The sequence below is a fragment of the Gallinula chloropus genome (genome assembly GCF_964237585.1).
Source record: "Gallinula chloropus genome assembly, chromosome: 1".
Classification (NCBI taxonomy): Eukaryota; Metazoa; Chordata; class Aves; order Gruiformes; family Rallidae; genus Gallinula; species Gallinula chloropus.
In genome coordinates, this window is record NC_140085.1 from 43,193,266 (window position 1) to 43,206,321 (window position 13,056).

The 13,056-nt window shown below is 35.7% G+C and overlaps 1 protein-coding gene across 6 annotated transcripts in view; it reads right to left on the reverse strand.

Annotated features, from left to right (window-relative positions):
- CADPS2 (calcium dependent secretion activator 2) overlaps window positions 1-13,056 on the reverse strand; it is a gene marked incomplete at both ends in the record, with an annotated part of 308,165 nt that overhangs the window by 57,998 nt on the left and 237,111 nt on the right. For all 6 annotated transcript variants that reach the window (XM_084274517.1, XM_084274519.1, XM_084274514.1 and 3 more), the window contains 2 exons: window positions 1,628-1,784; window positions 5,281-5,384. In XM_084274517.1, the coding sequence (XP_084130643.1) occupies window positions 1,628-1,784; window positions 5,281-5,384 (261 nt within the window). The remainder of the gene's footprint in view (window positions 1-1,627; window positions 1,785-5,280; window positions 5,385-13,056) is intronic.

A 13,056-nucleotide genomic window follows, 5' to 3' on the forward strand; every position in this document is an offset into this window, starting at 1 on the left:
AAAGCTCTTGAGATAGAATAACACGCAGGTGTCACTCCTCCAAATTTCACTGAAGATTACCCTAATATGCAATATGGTGACCTAACAGTTCTTCATTTGAAAGAAATCTGAAAAGTAATCTCTGATATAGCCAGAGAGTGAGAATAACCCAGTGGGATTTCCACCTCTTCATTTCCTAATGAGTTTTTTGATAATGAGAGGTGACTTTGCCAGTCACTGTGGGCTCTATTATGGCTAATTTACTCCACTTCACTCTCCTTGTTAATTATTAACACTAGCCTTTTTATCCTCATGAGACCACATTCCAGTTTTTCCCTTTTTAGATTTTTTTTTCTAAATCTATCTTTATGAAGGTGATAGTTTTCAGGAAAAGGTTGTCACTTAGGGTAAAGCCAGAATTATTTATTTCATTTTGGAAGACTGTAAAATTGATTATATAAGCATGGGGAGCTCTTTCTAATGGCTTTAATGCACTTGCAAGGTGAAAAGGCTGTTAATTAAAGAATAAGCACTGTGGTATGTTCCACTTGGGAATCAGTTCTTGGAAGAATGGTCACTTGCCACTTGCTAACATATCCACCGATTACAAGGTGACTAATTTCCACGCTTGCTTTCCAATAGTTCTGGGGGGAAAAAAAAATGTATAATTCTCCAGATGGCTTTCACTTGCCAGAAACTGTCATTTACTATATCTATTACCATTAGGGAATTACTGAAATTGGTATACAGGTGTGACATTTCATACTGCAATCGTTTTGTATCCTGCAGTTAAGGTTTTACAATCATTTTAATAATTGCTTTGAAACGAAAGTTTTCATAAGATGCCTTTCCTAAGGCTGTTTTAATCATTTAGCATTATTATCCATTTAATCTTTTAAGGAAAGAACTAGCAATCTCTTTGCACACAAGGACAACCATTGTTTGTTTCTATTACTTCTCTTGGGTTGGAAGCAAAGTGCAAAGGAGCACAAATCACACAATAACATAGTTAAAACTGGTGCCACAAATTTTTTCTAATAGGATTGCTATAAAATGCCTCCACAGCTTTCAGAAACCAAACAATTGTTTTAAGTGCATGTAACATCACAACTAGTGTTGTGCTTCCTAAACTGAAAATGTGCAATGGTAGGAAAGACACCTGAGTAAAGGCTTCAGATTTTTAATCTGGATTTTAGATCATCAGAACCTTGTTTAAAGTCATGCACAATCCACCTTGCAGGAGCAAAGTGAAAATAACACTCTGACTTGTGTGTATTTTACTCCATTCAAGCCTCCAATACCTTTCTAAACATCACTAGTCTGAAAGTAGTTTATAAGAAGGCTTAGAAGGAAATACTAACTACAATTTCATTTAAGTAGTATAGACTAAATATGAAATATCAAATACATATTATGCTGCTTCTACATCATTGATTTAAACCTGAGCAATGTGTGAATACTGTATGGTTACTGAAATGGTGGAAGGATAGAGAGAAACTGCTAAGCTTCCAAGAAATAGAGCACCAGGATATATATCATAAACATAGGCACTGTAATTTTTATTTTGAGAATTATATTATTTAGAAAGAAATTTCTAAGGTGTGGACACAGTAAATAATCTTATGCACACAAGAAGTAAAAAACTTACTGTCATTTCTGAGGGCGTTATTCAGCAGCTGGAAAAGTGGGAAGCTATCCCAGGAGTCTTGGGGCTGTGCCTCGAGAGCTGAATCCATGTCAACAGAATAGAGAGACAGAAACTTCTCTGCATGCTCAGCCAGTAACTCCGGCCACCAAGCGAACGCCTGCAAACATGGCAAAACAGAATTACTAAACACGAGTCATAAAGCAAAGAGATGTGTTGTATCTCTTGCAAAATACATTTGGGTATGTCACTTGATGTCCTATCTCATTTGGGGAGGATGAACAGGCCAAGTGAAAAATGTGAAAAATATTTAATAAAAACTTGCATCCAAAATGTAGGAAATCAAATAGATTATGCTGGGGAAGGTGATAGAATCAGGGGAAAAAATGTAGCGCACACACACACACACAAAAGGAGCATAAATTCCTGCAACTCTTTTTGCCAGAAGGAAAAAAAAAAAGAGTAAAGGCCTCATCCTTGAAAATTTATTATATACACTTTTAAAAATTTCATCAATTCTGAAGCTATAAGTAATCAGATTAATTTATTTTTCAAAGAAATTCTTGTGAGTACAATTTGCAGGTATTTCTTAATCAGAAGGGATGGTTTTAGTGGGAAATTTTCCTCCTTGAATTCTAAGAGATTTTTAAAAATAGATACAGAACAGTTTTTAATTTCTATTTCTGCTTTAAAGATGTTGCTTCTGAGAAAGGCATCCAGTTTTCCTTCCACAGATGTCCTAAACACATGTTTAAAAATTCATTCTCTATCCAATTCAGTAACTAAACAGCATGTTGGAACACACTGTTTTCTTTGGTAAAAATTAGATCCTTAGGTAATCCTTGCTTAAAAGAAGAGATCTGTGAAAATAGTGTTTCAGCAAGTAAAGCCAGCTCCCCATCAGTGACTACTTCACATATAACTTTTGTACCTTTTTAGTGTCACTTAATTCTAGGTCTGGATTGAAGTATAGGTCTAGTATTGAAGCTAAGTCTTAGATCAGAGGGAGCTATATGATCCTGGAGGTAAGGATGAAGGTGAAGTGTGATGATGAAATAGGATCATTACCACACACTGCTGAGAGTGTTTTGCTCAGAGTTAACAAAAATAACAGACATTGAGAAATTCTTATACATATACATACTAGAGAAGAAAATGCTTTCAAGCTTAAGCCCCTCATTCTGAGTATTTGATTTTGAATATTTTTGAGTTACCCATATGTAGCTTGATCTGTACAAGTGAGGAGTTCCCACAACTTTGAATAAAGTCATAGAAATGTATTTCTGAAATGCATGCCTTCGGTATGTAGAACTATGTACCTGAAAGGCATCAAATAAGACAGCTTCTGAAAGGTTGTGTACAGATATCCTTTTTAGCATTCTGGACTTTTTGATAATGGCCTCTAATTCCTTTTGACATGTGGCAAATGGAGAAAAGATGAATTGGCAAGAGACTTTAAAGAAATCCTGAGTATCCTCTGCAATTACTGGCAAGTACTTTCTGTGTTGCTGTGTCAGAACTGAAGGATGCTGATGGGCACCACAGATATGGTTTCAAAAATTGTGGCAAGAATTTGAAATGGAGTCTTTCCTCAAACTGGAAGAAGTTTCTCATTATCATATCCTATTCAAATGGTAGCTTATTAAAGGAACAGACTCCTTACCATAGAAAACTCAAACCAAGCAAAACCAAGAACGGAAAGCCAGCACATTTTATTTCCATCCTCCTCCCCTTTGCAAATGACACTTTGAACCCAGACAGAAATTCTTCTGACCCTCTCAAGAACTACCCATCATTGCTTAGGCAGCAAGGAAGAAGAACAGAAAAACAAATACTGTAATTATGCTAGTTGTTTGGTCACTATAGATAATATGAAAACCAGCTAAAAGGCATTAGCAATTGGTGACACACATGTTAAGAGACCAAAAACATTGACTGCATTAAAGGAAGATGGAAATTCTTAGAGTCTAGATAAACACAAAAATGTGGCAATACAACACCAAAAGTCATCAGAACAATTTGTGCTTCACATTCAATGCATAGTTCCATGCTATAAATGTTGAAAATGAATGCTTAGTTCATCAGGAATCACATACCTCTCTTCCCTTTGAGAATCCCAGAAATTTGCAAGTGTTATGAATTAAAAAAAAAATAAATCTAGTATTAAAAAATGCAGTGTATTATTTTAGACATTACTGATTCTTTTCATCAACTGCACCATCAAACACTGAACATTTACTTAACATTATGATGTGAAGTCACCATACTTAATCCTCAGTTTTGAATAGGGAATGTATAATTTTGTGAACTTGTCAGACATATTTTAATATTGAAATTCTGCATGCTATAGAAATTACAGTAAAACTGAACGTCACATGAACTAAGGCGAAAATAATCTTAAAATTATCTTTATTCTTTTCAAGCCTTCTTAAATTAGACTGAAAACTTTTGCTGAATGGATTTTTCTGAAGGCACATACAATATATATACCCTTCTGAAAAATAACACATCACTGACTGCAAATAAGTAGTACAGAAAGTACATCTCTGCGCAGAGATGTTTAATCATACACGCATTATTTGATCTGTTCCTTATGTGTTCATTTTCACAGAAGTCTAATATTCTTACAACAGTACAGGTCCTCAAAAGACAAAGACAAGAATATATACGTTTTATTAAGTAATCATTACAGAGTAACACAGTGGCAACAGTAATGTAGAACAGGACCTCCAGGGAATTATTTTCAAATCATCGAAACAGCTGTTTCTTCAGTATAAGATAAAACATCTATAACAAGTTCACACATGACAGATGTAAGCTAAAAACTAGATTCCATAGTGTGATATAAAACCAGATGTTTTGAATGACCATATTTATAGCCATATATACTAAATCATGTTCATCCCTTTGCATATTTTCCCCAAAAATATTTATTGAGTTTTTTAAGAACATTTTAAAAACAATTTCCTGAACTGTAGTAAACTGTATTTATTAATTAAATATTAATAATATATACAATTGTGTGTACCTGGTCAAGTTTATTTTTGTCATTCCTTAATATAAAAAGTGATGTAATTCTAAATATTCTAAATATTATGGTTTCTGTATCATGAAGGAAAAGACTTGAGACTAAGAAACATGAAATTGGTGTATTTTATTTATTCTACCTCATAACACCATTTTAAAAAGCGCAAGTTTAAATGAAGCACTTTTCCAATCAACGGAAGATTAATGTGAATGTGATTATTATGCCCATTGTTATTTTTACATTAAAATCAAAATACAGCATAATGAAAACTATCGTTCAGTCATATTTTCTTTCTCTTTTCAATGAGGTGAAAAGTTGGAAGGAACAACTACATAAGGAATGTTTTCCATACCATTTCACCACCTCCAGCACAAAGATGCTTTCTGTGTTTTATGCTCTTTAATTTTCATTTCTAAACCTACGGTTCATTCAAGCGAATTCAAGTAGAGTTTTATTTCACTTCACTTTTCATAAGCTTCAAGTCTCTTATTCCTCTGTAAATGTGAACTGCCTTAAACATATGTCAGAAAGTAAAGCTGAAATGTTTCTTGACAGAATTGCTTCACATCAGGGGGGGAAAAATCTAGGAACAAACTATTCTCTACAGCAAATGCAGTTATGGCCTCACCTCTGAATGATGTTCTTCGTTTTGCTGCAATACTTCGATACAGAGTTCTGCAAGGTGAAGAACCTCTTCCAGTTTTCTAGCAGGTGTTGCTTGGTTCATGGTCTCTATATGAATATAAAATGCAAACCAAAATTGCTTTAGTTACAAATATGACTCAACAGTAAGGGAAAACAATGTCAGAGAGGAATGGGAGTGGTGTTAAGTTACGATTTTCTGAAGTATAAGCAATTTCACCTGTTAAGGACAATTATTTAATACACATAAATGCAGCTGAATGCCCAGCTCACTAAAAAGGGAAAATATTTAATTCATGAAAGAATCACTGATAATTATAAACATTACCTGATTTAATATGCGGGAACTAACAGGTGCATTAATGTATTAGATGCTCAACTTCTGCAACAAGCAAGTTCTAATTCTCTTCAAGGTCAAACATACAAAGACAGCAGACAGCAGAGACCTTTTTTGTTATTGTACCTCAACACAATGCTGTTCTCGCTCGATGACTCATTACTGTCATCAGCAAGATTCGTGCTTTTTGCAGCATTTAAAAATTTCAAATGTTTCATCCAAATAAGACACCATGATTTAGGCATATTTAAAATAAGAAAAGTAAAAGCCACAATAATTATTCAAATAAATAATTTATAATCACTAGATATTCAAATAACTTTTTTCTACCTGCTGTTCAGCATTAAGAGTGAATCTGTATTCTTTTCAGTATCATAGTGAAAAGTAGCACTATGAAATAAAGATGTAACAGAGCTGACATGAACCTACTAAAAACTCTGCATAAAAGAAAGCATGGACAACTTGAAAAGTTACAAATGACATGAGGATCACTCATTTTGCAGAGCAGGCTTCAAAAAGAATGCAAACAAGGAAGATAAACCAAATGTAACTAAAATACTTACAGGGCAATTAAGCTCTGTATAGTTTTCAATTAAAAAAACCCCAAACATAGGACTAGATCCCAGGGCGAGTCATGGGAGGTAAGGGAAGAGACCAATTGAAATTTTTTACAATCATATTTTAATCAGTGAAAGTAATTTGTCCAACTATATATTTTGTATTGTTAGGATTAAGTTCAGTATAAGCTACCTGAGCTTGTTTACTTAATAAAGCTCTTGTCCCTAAGCTTAAACCATGGGATGGAAATGATGTTGTACAATACAACATATAAAGTATGGTCACATTATCCAGGTTTAATGTGAGGGCCTCAGTAATCTTATTTTCTCATTTTCTGGGCATGTTCATGGATCACATGAATAACAGATCACATGAATACAGACCTCCATATGCAAAAAATTCTGCTGACATTTATTTCCCAATTTAGGCATTTATCGTGCCATAGAACATCAGCAGATTAATTAAAAATCTTAGATAGTCATGGCATCAGTAAGAAAATCAAACTGCATGCACTAAATATTTTTAACACTTAACACTTCTGGCAAGTCAAAACAACTTTTCAGATATCTGTAAGGCAGGTGACCTTGTCCAGTTCTTCAGCACTAATGCACTGCAGCACAGTACCTTGATGAAACATATAGCTTGAAAGCAATTTTTGAAGAAACACAGGATCAGAATCTCTGGCAAACATCTAGTTATAGATGACTACAAAACCTCATTGTTTTCATGCAAAAACCAAAGCAGAGAAATTAGTTCCTGAAACATCTAATTCTAATTTTTTTCCCAAATATTAAAAGAGACCAAATAAACGTGTTGAAATAGTATGATTTCCAAACCCACAATCTAACCCAATAAAGGGTTACTGTATGAACACGGACTAAGCACAAACCACATATTAGGATGCAAAATAACATTCACTATGTCAAGATGATGATTATTAATACTATACTGGATTTGCAATTTTCATACTATAGGACAATTATATGAATACACCCACAACTTTATTAATGTATTATGCCAAATGAGATTAGACCAGACCCTATTATTTAGGTCTAGTATAAAGACTAGTATTGGATTCAGACTTAAACTGTGGTTTCTATGCTTATCCTGGACTGAAACTGTTGTTTCCTCTGGTTGTCAGCATCCTCCCCTCCCTGAAGACACAGCAAGTACTACTCATGCAGCTGATACATCACTATCAGTATCACTGATGTTAATGAGTCTGAGGAAGGAACCAGTGATATTAATGTGGACTATGACTGGCACATCTGATTTCAGCATAAACAACTCATTTTATTCCAAGTTCAGCCTGATCTTCATAGACCTCACCACAGCCAAGTAAACAAAATAATTGCATTCATAATTGCATTCATTCCTAATGAAACTAAATAAGCTGTAAACTATTCAAAAATTATATCCTAAAAGGGCTCCTCTAAATTAGGAAGAAAGCAATTCCAATAATTATATTGAATCTGATGTTGTATTTTTGCATTGGAGTAAGTTCACTTACTCCACACCTGGAATAAGCTCGACATAAAAATGGCTATTGAAGAGACATTGTTATCAGCAGCGAGAGTAGCAGAAAGACCACAGATTTACTAGCTAACTGTGAGATTATCCTGAACCACAACTGTGATGAGATCATGACGAACAGAAACATGGTCTCAGGGCGCCTTAATTCCATTGCGCATGGCACTGAAGAAATGCTGTTCTGGCCATCTGTGTTGAAGTGATGAATTTTGATCAGACATGGCACTGAAAGGATAAGAATTCTGAATTTCAATCAGAAATGGCATTGAATGGAGATTCAGGGGCAGGATTGTGTGTGTTTGCTTGGAAGGCATAATAAGCCAAATAAAATGAGGGATGAAAGAGGGGTTCAGAGGTGTTCCTGCACAGGGAAGGTGGGAACACTTTGGAAGGAGAAGATCTACTCACGATCAGGGGTGATGTTGGGATAAAAATAAATCAGTCATGATCAAACTAAAGAATCATAGAATCAAAGGGGTTGAAAGAGACCTCAAGAGATCATCGTGTCCAACCCCCCTAAATGATAAACTATTTAAGCCAGAACTTGCATGGATTTCTGTAATTATGGGACTAACTCTCAGGATTTTAATTTTTTCTTTAATAGGATTGGTGTATTTAGGAGGAAAAACAGGGTGGAAACTAAATTTCCTTCCGAGGTGACTATGCCAAGTTTCTGAATGACTAAAAATGTGGGACAGATCAAGTTTAATGAATTCCAGTTTCAAGTTTGCATGAAATTCCCCATGCTATTTAACAGTTTACTCCAAAACCTGTTTATTACTTTCTAAAGATTGGCAAATTACTTTTGATGCTTCATACAGTTTTTGACAGTATCTTAACTATATTTCTTTCCTATAAGATTTATTGATAAGAGGTGGTAGAGAATTGCACTCACTCTCCATCCTTGGACAAATCTCTCTAATCTTGTTGTTATTTACTTATTCACAGGATAAAACAATACATGCAATTTCATTTGGTTCATATATGCTTCCCTACACTCACTTAGGCTTTGTCTAAAGCTTCCTTTTTCATCTGAGTTACCACATGAGCAACATTTTTTCCCCTGTAACTTAAGGACCTTCCCAAAAATCTAGTGAATATGTATAAACAAAAGACCATGATGTAATTTGAGATAAAAAGAACTATTACCTTTTTCTTTTTTTTTTTTTTTAATTCAAATAAGCCATATATTTGAAATATGAGTACCAATAAACTGTGATCTGGAAGTTTTAGAGCCTCGAAAACATCTGAAAAAATATTGTCCTTGTCTTTATAAGTGTAAAAAAATTACAGGAATGGAAATCAGTGCTGTCAGTTTTCATTAAATTCATGTCTTTCTCTCCACAATTACTAAGGGTTGTTAAGATGTGTTTACACTGCTCAAACTAACAAGTTGCAGCAGGAGTTGAGTCAGTAAATATGCTTCTTGACATCTTTTAGAAAATAAACAGAAAAAGCCATCAATCATCTGTTTTCAGCTTCACATTCTGCCGAAATGAAAAAGCAAGCCAGGCTTTGCAAATAATGGATGCTTTCTCAAGTACACATTATCAGTGAGTCACTCAGGTACCAAGAAAATATTGTTAAACGAGCTAAGTTAACTGACTAAAATGCCACTGAAATGAAAAGGTGACTGCTTCAGGGACTGATAAAGCCTATGGTCACATGAGACTATCAGATCATCCAGTCTGACTTCCTTCATCACACAGTCTGAGGACTTCTCCCCATTCCTACCTTCTTGAGCTGGCAAGGATGTCTAAAACCTAAACCCAGTATGTCTGAAATCTAACTTAAGCCTGATTGCCAGAAGAGAGTTTGTCCTTGAGGACAAATGTACAATCACCTTTCTTTTTTTCCCCAGCATGTAAGCTGTTAAACATGTGTGTTTCATTTCTTACTGGCATTTGCTGAGCACAGGAATCTGCTGATTAAAGATGTGATTCTCCTCCTTCGGTAAGAGTCCAATGCAGCTAGGAGGTACCTGTCTTTGGCCTGTCAGTCTCCTCCTGTGGCACACCATATAACCCTTAATGGTTTCCCAGTCCTGTATTTCATCCTTCCTCCCTTTCTTCCAACAAGCGTATCCAGACCAAGACACTAAAGAGAGTCCAGGCCAGAGTGTCTCCCACAGACCAATGGAAGGGATACTGGAGATGATTCAATGAAATGAAGGCATCAGAGGCATCAGAGACAAGGCAAGTATCCTGAGACCCCAAGTTGCAGCCTAGGTGGGCTTACAGGTACCTTCACACCCAGAAAGCTAGATAGGACTAGCTGTGGTGATGTTGCAGTTTAGGATTTGGTCCAGTTTATTTTATACCAAACTGCAACAGAACATCCAGTTTGTATTTTGATCCTTTATGTAAGACAACTGGCATTTGCTTTAATTTTCTTTGCCACTGTTGCTCTGGTTTCTGGCAGCACTTGGCTGTTGTGCTACTTAACATGAACGTTACCAGCACTCAAGCCTGGAGAAAGCGCAAGATGGGTACTAATGGAGGTGTCTGACCATCAAGTAATTGATTCTTTGCATGTGCCAGACTGAGACCCATGGGAGGGCTGACTGCTGGCTGACAGGATCCTTCTGGGATGCACTGCACCCACAGCAGTGCACTGCCTGAGCAAGTTTTGGAGTTTCTGAAGGCACAGTGCCTGTTTGGATATTGTGCAGAGGGACACAAACCTTAGGTGCTTCTCTCCAAATTCAACTGTAACGCAGGGTCTAAACCCCTTTATTCTCTATCTGCTCTCTTGCCAAGAAACTCCACTGATTCACTCCAAATACGGGCCTGGTTACAGACCCATATTGGTGCAGAGGGGATGACAAGGAAGCCCTGCAGTATAACAGGCCATAATGTAGTCTGAGAATATAGATATATCATAATACAAGCTGTATAGATCCAACTCTGATCCAGTATGGCCTATTAATTCTTCTTAACACGGGAAACCAGCAAAATTGCTTTGAGTTGTGTATCAAAAGCAGTACAAACATGAATAAACTGGGGCTAATGATGTTACTAGACCTGAACTGACTCTGTAGAGTTAATCCACAACTGGGATAATCCACTCAGAGGTAATTTTGATTTGACTGTGATGGATTTTCTTGCAAATTCTCGAAGTATTAATTCTGCGCAAATAAGTAAGGAACAGACATCTGGGAGGACATCCTCTATTTTTCTGATTAAAAAAATATTATAGACATATAAATAATGGACATTACTTTTAATTAGGAAGTTGAAAACAGTCTTTCCATAATGCAATAGGACTTTATATTCTTGGGAAGAAAAACAAATTAAAATAAGTTATCATTGTCACCTATGTACAGAGGGATTATAAGATTTGTAGAATGTTAAGAGTTCACGTCTCATAGTTTATAGCTTAGTATTTTATAAAGTGGATCACACTACAATGTTTTCAGTTTTTTTTAAATCATAGTTTTCAATAGAATTACCTTCAAGGGACAATCACAGTTTGTGGGGGTGTTTTAATTTTGTTTCTGTTGGGGATTTTTTTCCTTCAAAATCTTGGGTCTTAGAAAAAAATTGAAAACAACAAATTGAAAACAGCAAAAATGGAAACAACAAATCTGAAAAGTTAAAAGAATAAAAAAGGCAGAGATGAAAAAAAAGTTCATTTTTTCATTGCTGATCAAAGGCATTTAATTTATGATTCTTTGTATTCTGGTTTTGGCAACACAGATACAAGAAATTAGTATTTGCTTCCTTTTCCTCACCTCTACTTTCTCTTTAGAAGGGGAAAGAACTAGTGTTCTCAGCACTTACTGTTCCTGTGGAATAACACTCAACAAACATGAGGTAACAAACATGGCAAACTGAAGGGCTCCATGAATGAAGAGGCCTGCAAAACTGACATACTGGACTGACAGAAAACTGGCATTTGAAAGTGCAGGCTTCAGAAAAAAATATGGAGAGATGACTGAGGACATCAAACAAACAAAAAATAACAACACAGATTTGCAAAGGTAGGATGCACTACGTTTGTGCAGTAGCTTTTCTTAATAGGATATTTTCCTATAAAAGAAATTCAGTAGATCTCATCTATTCTGACTTTAATAAAGCATTTGATACTGGGCCTCATGGGAAAACTACCAGTTAAGCTTAAGAAAATAAGGATTAAAAAAGAAACTGCATTGGATAAAGTGCCTCTGAGATATGGTTTAGCATAGGACAGGAATGATTGGACTTGATGATCTTAAAGGTCTTTTCCAACCTTGTGATTCTGAACCTGCCTCAAGAGAAAGGTAATAGGCAGTGTTGAAAAAGAGCAAATAAAGTTTTCTTGAAAAATTCCTTGAAGATCTATGTTTGGGTTAAGCTTCCTTAATATTTTCAACAATGACTTAAGAATAAATATTAGGAGTGCACCGATAACAATGTTGTAAAACACTGGCAATAGACAGCAGGGTCAAAATGCAGTAACAAGAACTGGATAATTCCAAAGAATGGGGACAAGAAACAAAATGTAATATTTTAAGAAGGACAGCAATACATTTTGACACATGAACAACAATAAACATTTGCTATAAATTGTGCAGTTGTCAGCTGGAAATGCTCAAAACTCTGAATACTGTGTTGAGTTACCTTTTCATAACATGGCTGTGTACCACAAGCATGATAAAGACGTCATTTATGTATATAAAGATGTCTTGATTTCCTTGAATATATTAGATTAAATGTTTCAGGTGTAACAGCAGTACCAGTACTGTACATGGCGTCTCATGGGCATGACATTGCACAGTTCTTGTCACTAGTGTTCAGGAAGGTGGAATGAAAACTTTAATAAAGAACATCTCCTAAGATGATGAAGAAGATGAGGAGGCTAAAACTCTGAGACAAGTTGATGAAAGCCTAGGTTGCAGGAGTATAAAACAGTTATCTAAAAATGCATCATAGGGCAAGGAGGAATTGGAGATTCTCCATAATTGGAGATTATGAAATTAGGCACACAGGACAAGATTAGCATGCTAAAAACTAGGAACTAATTTGACTGTAAGGTGATTCCTACACCTACAGAGCAAACAGGACTTGAAACGGCCTTCACATGGGTGAAGCAGGGGTAGAAAAGGGGAAGAGCAGTGACTCAGCCCAGCTATTAAAAGGGGATGTGGGCATGCTTACAAAGGAGTATCAGGATGTGGACCTAACAGTCCAGGGGCTCTTTGTCGGACTTCTGCTCCAAAATTGAAATCAGGGATATTTGTCAATGTTCTCTTATTTCCATTTAGTTGAACAACAGAGACCGAGAAGATGCTATGCTGCTGTGCGACTCATTCGGTTTTGTTTGTTCAGTGAAATGAACATGCATGGAGAGCTTTAA